This window comes from Lepidochelys kempii, chromosome 12, assembly GCF_965140285.1.
Source record: "Lepidochelys kempii isolate rLepKem1 chromosome 12, rLepKem1.hap1, whole genome shotgun sequence".
NCBI classification, from domain to species: Eukaryota; Metazoa; Chordata; order Testudines; family Cheloniidae; genus Lepidochelys; species Lepidochelys kempii.
In genome coordinates, this window is record NC_136391.1 from 4,048,382 (window position 1) to 4,059,252 (window position 10,871).

Sequence of the window (10,871 nt, forward strand, 5' to 3'; positions counted from 1 at the left end):
CTATGAGCCGTTTGGCAGGCCAGGCCGGACCCCTTCTCTGTGCGAGCAGCAGCAGGGCCTTGCTCTGAGGCACCTGCCCGCGGAGCTGGGTGTCAGGCCTGAGGCTTCCTCCTGCGCGCGCTCCTTGCCTTGCGCTGTGGAGCACTCGCTCAGCTTTTGTCTATATTTGGTAACCCTTGGAGGGCTGTGCCTCATCCACAGGCATTTGGCATCCGGGATGGAAAATTTCACTTGCAGGGTCTCCATGGAAACAAGCAGAGCCCTGGAGAAGATTTACACTGAATGGAGACTGGCGGATCTCCCATCAGCTGCCCCAGCTTGTTAGGAACAGCCCCTAGGAGCCTACCCTGGGGCTGCCTGCCCCAGGCTTGCCTGGTGTGCACCAGCACCGGGCGTCGTGGGGAGCCAGCGCGTCTCGCATTCAGCCTCCTACGCTGAGAGCTGCTTCAGTCCTTTTCCTGCCTGCAGCTGAACTAGCCGGCCACTGCAGTGCACACACCTCGCTAGCAGCCCTGCGAGTCTGATGGGCTGCTAGGCCTGGGCTACTCTGGCCTTTGAGAGCCATTGATCACCTTTGCCTGCTCTGCCTCTTCTTTGCTGTCTCGCAAGCAGTCACCTGCCAGGGATGTATCTGCTGCTCTTGTCCCCTACGCTGCTGGGCAACACCACAGCCCCTCAGTGCACCTGATTCTGGTTACGTAGGAGCTCGGGCTACATGATTATAATGGCCCCTTCTGGCTTTAACTCTACGGACTGGCTGGGATGCTGCTTAGGGGGCAGGGACCTAGACATCAGCTGTGCAGACTGGGCCAGGAACCTTAGCAGTGCCGAGCCCGGGATGCCCATCTAATGTATACCGAGCCAGCTCTGCATCCTGCTGCAGGCAGCGAGCTCTCCAACTGGAGTGTGTATCTCTCCAGCTGGGCACAAGGCTCAGCAAGGGGGGGATGACCCAGTGACCTAGTGGCTGGTGCCCTCCAGCTTGGAGCCAGAGATCAGGGCTTGCCTTACTGCTTCGCTCTTCAGGCTGGCCCAGGATGGCCAGGTTCTGATCCTTGCTGGACATCTGTCCATCTTGGTATGAAATCTCTGGAGCAGAATGCAGCTAGGGCTGAGGGTGGCAAGTCCTAGGAGAGGGAAGATGTGGCATGCCAGGGTCTCCAGCCAGTGCTGTTAATCCTTTGCTACCATAAACCGGTACCAGGCATAAAATTTCCCAGTGTATGTGGCTCTCCTCTTCTCTTGGCAGTGATGAGGCATCTCTTGGCTGTGGAGGGCAAGGTTCCTAGGGACATCTTCACCCTGGCCCAGGTCAGCCCGCCCCATCTCCGTTCAGCTGGGCAGCCCCACTTGGTGGGGAAGTAGCTCTTTCAAAGTCCGGGCTAATGAGGTGGGAGGGGTGCTTCTCAGTGGCAGTACATCCCTTCTGGAGACATGAAAGGCTTATCCCTCCTCTGCAAAGCCATGGGGACAAAGTTCCAAGATGTGCAGAAAGCAGATCCTTGCTTTTTAACTAGTCCCTAGGCAGGCTGCATCACGCTCCCCAGCCTGTGCACTCAGGAGCATTGGCCTCTGTTCTCAGCCTCTGTTTTTTCGAGTGTGAGCAGTTATATTTGTGTGTATGTTCAGGGGGAGGGGTTTCCTCCCTTTGCCCCTGACTACCCGGGCTTTTGGAGCAATCAGAGCTGCCAGACAGACTGAGCATCTGATTAACTGTGACCTACATTCCATTAAACATTGAAGCCCGCTTTCATAACAGACCAAGCTGCCCCTTCTTGGGGGAAGCCAGCTGGGGCAGAAGCAAGCCGTGCGGGAAAGTTGTCGACCCACTGGCTGGGCAGAGATGCCTAGTGGGTTTTCCATCCCCATCAAGGTGGCCCATCTCCTTTGTCTGCACTCCTTGTACGGATCAGATCTCTTCTTAAACATTCCTCTGCAGAGAAGACTGTTGCATTGATCCCTGGATGTGAATTTCCCTGTGTTCCCCAGTCTGACCGTCACTGAGCCTTGGGTTAATCTCTTAATCCAAGAGTGGGGGTCGACACAGGAGAGCTGCGCGTCCGTTCTTCTAGTCTGTTACAGTTATGCATCCATTGCACTAGACACAAAGTGAGAGACCATTCCTGCCCCCACAGCTTTACAGTCTGAATAGACAAGACAAAGTGTGTGTGAGGGTGGGGGGAAACTCAGGCACCGAGGTGTGCCTCTCACTAGCTCACCCAGCAGGCCAATGGCACATCTCAAATTAGAACCCAGGACTGCCAATCCAGTGTCCTACCTGTTAGGTCATGCTGACTCTCTTGGTTCCTGAGGTTTCAACTACCATGTGGCAGTCTTCGTCAAAGAAACACCCAAATCCAGAGAGAGCAAGCCAGAACCGTGCCTGAAACAGACTTTTTGCAGCATTTAAAACAGCCACAGCCTGGTGGCTTAGCATGCTGGCCATCCTGCTCTGGGGGGCCAGGTTCACAAGTGCCATAGTCCATGTGAAAGGGAGCTGGGTGTTGTCACTCCCTGTAGGCTTTACTTCTCCAAACTGCATCACAACTGGCCATCCCGAACAAATGTATCCCGGCCTCCAGCATGTCCTTCCTCCCATGGAGGGTCTTGCTGCTGGGGGGATTCTGTGCCCCATTCCTCGTCTCGGCCTGTCTGCTGAGGGGCCAGCAGTGATGGAAGTGGCCACCTATCCCCTATGAACAAAACTGAGGCCATCAATTCTTCTTACATGAGCCTCCAAGGAGCTGGTAATGCACTTTGGTCACTAGGATCAGAGGCCAAACCCCGTGGCAAAAGGCTCGTTGCAGGTGCCCTGAGTTCTCCAGTCCCCTGGGCCATCCCTTCACAGGACTGGAGCAGCCGTGATGGCGCTGCAGGGATGCGGCGTTCCCGTTGGCACCTGCCGGCAGTACTTGGTGCCTGCCCAGATGACACTTGTCTCAGGCTAGTGCTCTTTGCGCTTCAGCTTCACGGACGCTTGCCCCCAAGTAAATGCCAATGGCAGCCCAGTGCAGTGTGCTGGAGGTGACCGGCTGTCAGCTGGCATTGTGGGGCTGTACTCTGCTGGGCTCTTTGCCTGTGACCCAGCAGCGCTCCTCTGTCCTCCAGGGAGGAACACTTCTCTCTTTGCCTCACGCTCTTCCCCGCAGCCTCTGAGCAGTGCAGGTGGAAAGCCAGGGACAAGGAACTCCCCCAACCTCAAAGCATTTGTTTTACGGTCCTGCCCCACGGCACTAACCCAAGGTGGACACCATACTTGGCCAGTGGGACTGGGCTTGTGGGGATACTGTACCTACCAAGGGAGTAGCAGGGGCCTGTTGCCCCACACTTCGCTAGTGATCTCAGTGGAGCAAAGGGCTTAGCAGAACCTCATCCCCTGAGTTCAGTGGAGCAGTGTGGGGTTGGGGGATCAGGAAGTGTTACTTCTCAGCGCGTGGTCTTGGCAGCCTGCTCTGTTACATCGCATCCACACTGGAGTGGGAGCAGAGCCAGCCAAACCAAGTAGATCTATGGCTTTAGAGAAAATAAACAGTATGCTGTGGATGTGATAGGCACCCAGGTAATCACATGGCTTCGGCCCATGAGCCCTGCCTGCTCTGACAGCCCAAGCACCAGGAGCCGGATCAGCTTGGCCACATGTTTCCCACCACTGTCCCAGCCCAGTGTAGACGGGACCTTGGACAGACATGCTCACCTTCAGCTGGCCAGCATGGCTTCCTTGGAACAAGGAGGCCAGGAGGGAGAATCAGACGGGGCCCTAGGGACCCTGTGAGACGAAAGCCATGGCAGGAGCTTCCCCAAGAACTGCATGGCACTGGCAGGCAGAACATAGCCTAGGTCAGTCACTTGGCTCAGCATGCCTGGCTCTGAAGGGAGCATTAGCCGCTTGCTAAGCAGAATAGCAGTGTCTGTTCCTGCCCCCTTCCGGGGGACCCCAATCAGTGCTGACCTCCCAGCAAACTGGCCCCTTGCTGCTTGCCACCTCCTCGCCCAGTGGTTCTGTCTTCCCAGCCATGGAGCAGGTCCCGAAAGCTGAGTGGAGATGCCCCAGCCATCAGCTGGAAACAGGAACTCAAGCAGCATCTGATTCAGCAGGAGAAACTGGGCCATTCAGCTCAGTCTGTCTAAGCATTTCGGAGATATTCTCTGCGGCATGTAGTGGGTGACTGAAGGGTTAATCCTTCAGCATGGGGTTTTTTTCTTCCCCTTCTGAGCTCCTCAAAGCTAAAGAAACGGGCCCTGTCTCTTTCTGCCCCTCCTCCATGAATCACCTTGTGTGTGTAGGTGGGGGTTGTTGATTTCCCAAATGTCAAGCTCTGCAGATTGTCCTTCCTCCCCAAAATATCCAGGCCAGGGGAAACCCCTCCTCCTGGCAGTGTCTTAGCACGGCGGAGGGGGGGGAAGCCCTACCTCAGACACACATGCACCCGGCCCGCAGACCGTGTCTCAGGTTTGCTCCTAATTCCAATTAATCTCAAGGAGACAAACGCTCTTTATTATCTGGCCAAGTACAGCTTCCTAAGCAGTGCAGCCAGAAGCAGAACTCAGCCAGCAGGAGCCGGGAGGCGGGGTTCCCGTCCTGCTGTGGGAAAGGATTAAACGCTTGCTTGTGCCTTGTGCTTTTCCCCTCCTGGAAGAGCAGGGCTGGTGCACAGCATGAGGAGCCTTGGCGGAGCTGTGTGGGAGGAGACGCGGGCTGGAAAGCCATGTGCGCGTGCATTATCCTCCTCTCATCTGTGCTCTTACACTTGGATTGCAAGTTCTTCAGAGCAGGACTGTCTGTCTGTACCGTACCCAGCACAGTGGGGCCTTACCGTAGCACAAGTGTGGAGGGACCTTGGCAGAGCTTGGGGAATGGGGGACTAGGAGTGGAATAGCAGGGGGTGCCTGTCTGGATGGAGGGGCATCAGAAGAGCTCGGGGGGGACTAAGTGGCATAGCGGGGGTCAGGTCTGGGTTTAGGGTATTGGCGGAGCTGTAGGTGGGGTGCTCTCAGGTTGGAATTACTCAGGGGGCTGCAGGTCTGGATTGAGGGGCATCAGTAGAATCATGGGACTGGAAAGGACCTCTAGAGGTCATCTAGTCCCGTCCCCTGCACTCCTGGCAGGACTGAGTATTTCTTAGAAGGCCATCACTGACAGGTGTTTGTCTAACCTGCTCTTAAAAATCCCGAATGATGGAGATTCCACAACCTCCCTAGGCAATTTATTCCAGTGCTTAACCACCCTGACCGTTAGGAAGCTTTCCTAATGTCCGCCCTTGCTACAATTTAAGCCCATTGCTTCTTGTCCTGTCCTCAGAGGTTAAGAAGAACAATTCTTTTCCCTCCTTCTTGTAACAATCTTTCATGTACTTGAAAACTGTTACCAGGTCCCCTCTCAGTCTTCTCTTCTCCAGACTAAGCAAACTTAATTTTTTCAGTCTTCCCTCATAGCTGGTTTCTAGACCTTTAATCATTTTTGTTGCTCTTCTCTGGACTTTCTCCAGTTTGTCCCCATCTTTCCTGAAAGGTGGCGCCCAGAACTGGACACGATACTCCAGCTGAGGCCTCATCAGTGCAGAGTAGAGGGGAAGATTCACTTCTCGTGTCTTGCACTGAGGCGGGTCACTCAGCGCCTGTTTGTGCTTTTGGGTCCCTCCCTTTCCCAAGCACCACACTCGCCACCCCCGTAAATCAGCTTAAGCCTGAGGGAGCTCACTCTGCGAGCCTTGACGCACAGTGCCATATTGCCAACGGGCGATCCCTGGCCCTCCTTCGTCCAGCAGTACATACAGCCGTGGAGCCAGCGCTCGGGGCTGGTCTCCCTGCAGCGTCGCCCTGGTTTAACTTCAGGTGTGAATCTAAACAAGCTTTAGGGCTGGTCGACACTATAAACGTACGTCAGTATAAGTGTCGCTCGGGGTGTGAAAAAGCCACCAGGTACCCAGTCTGCGCCCCAGTGTAGACAGCGCTGTATTGGCAGGAGAGCTTCCCCACTGACATAGCTACTGCCACTTGCAAGGGAGGTGGGAGGAGTTCTCCTGCTGGTGTGGTGGCTTCTTCCCTGGAGCGCGACGGGGGTAGCCGCACCACTGCAGCATCGTCAGTGGACACCTGCCCTCGGTCAGACCAGTCCAGGCCCATGGGTGGGGGGAGGCTCTTATTTCTGTTTGGCATAAATTGCTTAGAACTGGGTTGAAATTAAACCGCATTAAATCAGAACCAGCATGTGCCCAGCGCCTTTTGCACTGGCTCCACTAACCCAAGGCAATTTGGGTGTAGCCAGGGCCTCAGAATTGCAAAGCAGATGCTGCTAAGTTGGCTCCTTCGTGATCCACGCGGCTTATTGGCAGTTAAAATGCACAGGGCTTGGTCTCCTCCTGGCATGTCCTGGGATTCGTACCTGAGAACTGGAGTCTCCCACCCGGGATCATCTGGTGAGTGTCGCCATGTACTGCTGCAGTCACTGCTTGGCTGCCCTCACAGCAAGGGAGCTTGGCCTGTGGTTAGAGCTGCTGGCTGACGGTCAAGGCTCCAGGCTCTATTTCCAGTGCTGCCGCTGAACCACCCAGCCTGCCACTGGTTTTAGCAGAGCACACGTGGCTTTTGTGGGCGCTGGCGGCAGGAGATAAAGTGCTTTGACCTTCTTTGTCCAGAGTCCCCTTGAGCCATCCCACACTAGCCTGGATCTGTGCGCCCTTAGATCAGCGCCCGCGAGAACCCCAGGGGAGAGTTCACGTGCTCCCACCAAGCACTAGGCCAGGATCTCTCCCCCAGCAGGGGAGGGTGGTGGCCGCTGAGTTCAGCCCATGGCTCCAACCAGGCAGAGCTGCTTGGAGCCTCAGACCACTTTCCCCTCCAGCAACTCGTTCTCTCCTGCTCAGGGACAGGTCCCGGGTCCATCAGCACTCCCAGCCCTGGGCAGACTGTCCCACCCTCCTGGCTCTGTCCCAGACACTCTCGCTGCTCGCGTGCTCTTCCCACAGGACAGTCCCACCTCTCCTGCTCTGCGTCATGGGCTGCAGCTGGGGTCCATCTGAGCCATAGGGCCCAAGTCCCAGGCTGCCCGGATCCCCCTTCCCAGGCAGCGTGTCTGGCTCCAAGCCACATGTTCCTGCATGTACGTTTGTCTCCTCTTCTTGTACCCTGACCTACCCCAGCCCTGCTGGGAGTAGGGAGGGGCTGGGGCTGAGCTTCCCCCAGGAACCCTGACACTATTGGCCCCCTTTGTTGTGATGTCGGCTGCAGCTGGGCCAGGCACTGGGCGTGGGAGATAACATCGGACTGGGCCGTCCCTACCCCTCCCTTCCCCCCCTTCTGGGAAATGATGGGAGCTGGGGTGGGGCGAGAGCCTGGCTCATTGTGCTGATCAGCAGGGTGGGTCACACGGATGAGGGCAGCATGCTCTGTGGGGCCAGGGGGATGGGCACATGTGGCAGAGGGGGGCTGGTGCATTCACCGTCCAAGTCAGGGTTTGGCCGGCTCTGCTGGAGAGGAGGGGGGGGTGCAGTCGGACAGGAGTGAAGAGCCAGATGGGCTTGGGGGGCAGCCAGCAGGGTTGTAGGGCAGTGGCCTTGGTGGGGGTGTGGGGCTAGCTTTGAAAGGACATGAGGCCACAGCCCGGCTGGGTGCTCTGGTTCTTGGTCCCACTGGGGCAGGAACTTCCCTGGTGCTGCGCAGCAATGAAGCCTGCGTGCTTCCTCTGTGTCTGGCTGCAGCACCTTAACCTGGTGTGACCTTCCCACTCAGGCGGGCTGGCCTGCGCTGTTGTCCCAGGGCGCTGACCTGCTGAGCAGCTGCCTGCCGCACTGTCTGCTCCGCTGGGAAATGCCTCGCCGTGTGTGGCGAAGCTGGGGCTTTGCACTGTCTCCGCATAACCCTGGGATTGAAAACCAGCCTGGTGCCCACAGCTTGCTAGGCCCCCTGCCCTGGGAGGGCACATCACATGCCGCGAATGGCTCCTGAGTAACCGGACACGCAGGGCAGCAGCACTGTCTAACACTGCTGGTGTCAGCCCCACCTTCAATCTGAGACCAGTGCTAGGGCCAGACCAGGCCTCTGCAGCTGCCTCCTGTGCTGCAGCTGGGCTCTGCCAAACTCCTCCTGCCTGGCCTGGGGGGCATCCCTGGTTCCAGTTTGGGATCCCTCTGATACAGACCCAGCCAGGCCCCGCGGTTTGTATCCCATGGAGGCTCCTGTTGCCAGGTGAAGCCAGCTCTCAGGCAGTGAGGTGCCAGGGCACTGAACTCCCCACCAGGCTTGTCATTGGGGTGGCTCCTCCTGGCAGGCATAGAGCAGAGGACAAGCCTGGAGCACACTGTCCCCGGGAAGCGCCTGGCACCTCTACCCCCCAAGGATGGCAACGCCAGCAGGTGCAGGTACTGAGCATTACTCCGCAGGGCGCTCCAGCTCCTCCCAGTCTCTGGATGGTGAGCAGTGCAGTTTCTGGAGTCCAGAACGCCAGCCAGCCCCCTGGAGCCTAGCTCTGCTGAGAGCGGGAGTGGCTCATAGGACGGGGTGCTGTCAGTAGTGGGGGCAGTGCTCTCCAGCTTTCAGGAGAGATTCGCATCACCCCTCTACTCCAAGCCTCTTGCTGCTTGGGCCAGTTAGCTTGGCCCAGCATCACTCTGGGCGCTCTGATCCATGGTGATAGATCGGTTCACCAGGGTCTTCACTTGCCCCGTGCACTTGGCCGGTTCACTAGAAACGTAGGGGATGGACAGCAGCATCACTACCGTGATACCCAGTTTCCTCCTCCCTGACCCCTTCTCAGCTGCTTAGCAGCCCTTGGCCTGCTCCTAGCTGTAGGCTCTTCCGCAGTCGTTGCCCAGGCGTCTCCCTGCCGCCCAGGCGTCTCCCTGCCACCCAGGCTGAGGGGGACGTGTTTTGTAGTGGAAAGCACAAACGTCTGGCCCTTGGGGCAGGGAGCTTCAGTATGTGGTGTCTGTGTGGGGGTGGTAACATACTGGGTGCTTGGCACACACCATGCCCTCTCATCTCTCTCTCTCTCTGCTTCCTCTCCCCAGGGACAGCACTAAGACAACCCTGGGCTTCAAGAAAGCGACCACCACCAACATCGACTACCTGGAGCTGCTGCAGCACTTTGAGCGAGTCCAGAACAAGCACCTGGAAGTGAGACACCAGCGGGTTGGCCGGGGAGAGCCCCCAGACCGAAGGGTCATCCTCTGAGCACCAGCCACCGCTGGCGTGCATGGAGACAGTGACCTGGGGAGGGGAGCCAGAGAGACCTGGTGGCTGCCATGGGTTCCAGGGTGTCTGATCCAGCGGGGGTGCTTGTTCCAGGGGAGAGGCGGTGGAGGTGGCCACAGCGCTCAACTGGGGAGGATCTCCAGAGACCAAGCCGGAGCCCAGCACCCCAGCTGCACAAACTTCCAGAGCATCACAAGCAAGCATGTGGGGAAGTTGTAGGAGGGGACTAAAGGGACAAATGAAGCTACACGCTCCCCCCACCCCACATTCTGCCTTACTAAGCCCTCCCTGGCAACAGTCAGCTGATGGCACAGCCGGGCCAGTAAGGCCAGAGGGAAGACACATAAAAAGCATTTTCTGCTACCTCCAGCCTCAAACAAGCATTAGTGTCTGTGGGCATGTGACTGGACTGGCCTCACCTCCCTGTTTCTCTCCTCCCCCCCCTCCACCACCAGGCAGGCAGGCAGGCATGTGCTGCAGTCCCGAAAGGAAAGCCGGCCTCTGGTAGCTGGCTTCTTGGATCTCAGCCGTCCACTGCCCTTAGTTCCCTGTGGCAACAGCACTATCTAATCCTCCAGTGCTCTTGGTCCTGTGGACGTGCATTCCTGTGTGTGCGCGTCACTCAGCCGCCTCTTGTCACCCCCCTTGGACCCACCTCCCTCTAGTACATATGGCAGTGCAGCCTTAATTCATAGCCCCCTGAAAACATCACGTGTGTGTATATAGAGGAGGGGTTCAGTCCAAGTCAGAGTTCTAGCCTGAAAATAGATTTGTACCAATGTAAAAACTTCCCACATTGAAATAAAAGAATTATGGCAAAGTCCCTGCCTGGTATCTGCTGCTCCTTGGGGGAAGGCCCCCAGGATGGTCATCACCTGGACTGAGGCTGCCCTCCACACCCACTGAGCCCTTTGGGGCCCTCTCCCCTGGCTGGTTCCGCATCCCCCAAATGTCCTACATGGGTTTGAGATTTGGCCCATGTCTGCCATTTGTTTCCCAGGCAAAAGAAGTGCCCCTTCTGCATGGCAGGGTCTGGGAGGGATGATCCACATCAGCGATGCTGAAATCCTAGGAGGTAACTGCAGGTCCAGTAGACGTGCTCGGGTCCCAGAGCAGGGCAGGCATGGGTTCGTGACCCACACTGCCGCAGCTTCTCTGCTCTGGGGCCAGAGCTAGCCAGAGTAAGGCCATGTCTTCACTGTTGGCACTGCTCGGCACCTGAGCTATGCTGCTATCGCACCTGGCGTGTAGATGCAGGCTGCAGGGCCAGAAGTGGGTTTTCCATCACTCTAGGAACTCCGCCTCCCCAAGCAACAGTAGCTGGGTCACTGGAAGCCGCTTCTACAGGGCGGGTGAGGTTGGCAAAGTTACGGGGCCCAGGGATTGGACTTCTCACACTCTGTAGCTGTGTCAGCCTAAATGTTCAGTGTCGAGCAGGCCGAAGGAGCTGCAGTCACATCCTGAGATTGCAGGACCGACGTACCCTGAGTGATGAGCTGCTGCAAACGGCCACTGAGAAGCCCTGGCGGAGTTGCTCGGAGGAAGCTGTGAAGTGTGAGCAAACTGTTGCAGGGCTGAGTGTGTTTATTCCTCAGGCAAGCCAAGAGCCCAGGGGTCTGTCTGCTCCAATAGTGGCCAGTGTCTGAGGAAGGGGAAGGAGCCCCTGGGGGCCGGCTATTCCG

General features: G+C 57.4%; 1 protein-coding gene across 6 annotated transcripts in view; it reads left to right on the plus strand.

The window, feature by feature from the left end:
* VAC14 (VAC14 component of PIKFYVE complex) overlaps nucleotides 1–10,012 on the plus strand; it is a 202,864-nt gene extending 192,852 nt beyond the window's left edge. For all 6 annotated transcript variants that reach the window (XM_073307160.2, XM_073307162.2, XM_073307161.2 and 3 more), the window contains one exon: nucleotides 9,006–10,012. In XM_073307160.2, coding sequence (XP_073163261.1) covers nucleotides 9,006–9,168 — 163 coding nt within the window. In that variant the 3' untranslated portion in view covers nucleotides 9,169–10,012. The remainder of the gene's footprint in view (nucleotides 1–9,005) is intronic.
* The last annotated feature ends 859 nt before the right edge of the window (nucleotides 10,013–10,871 follow it).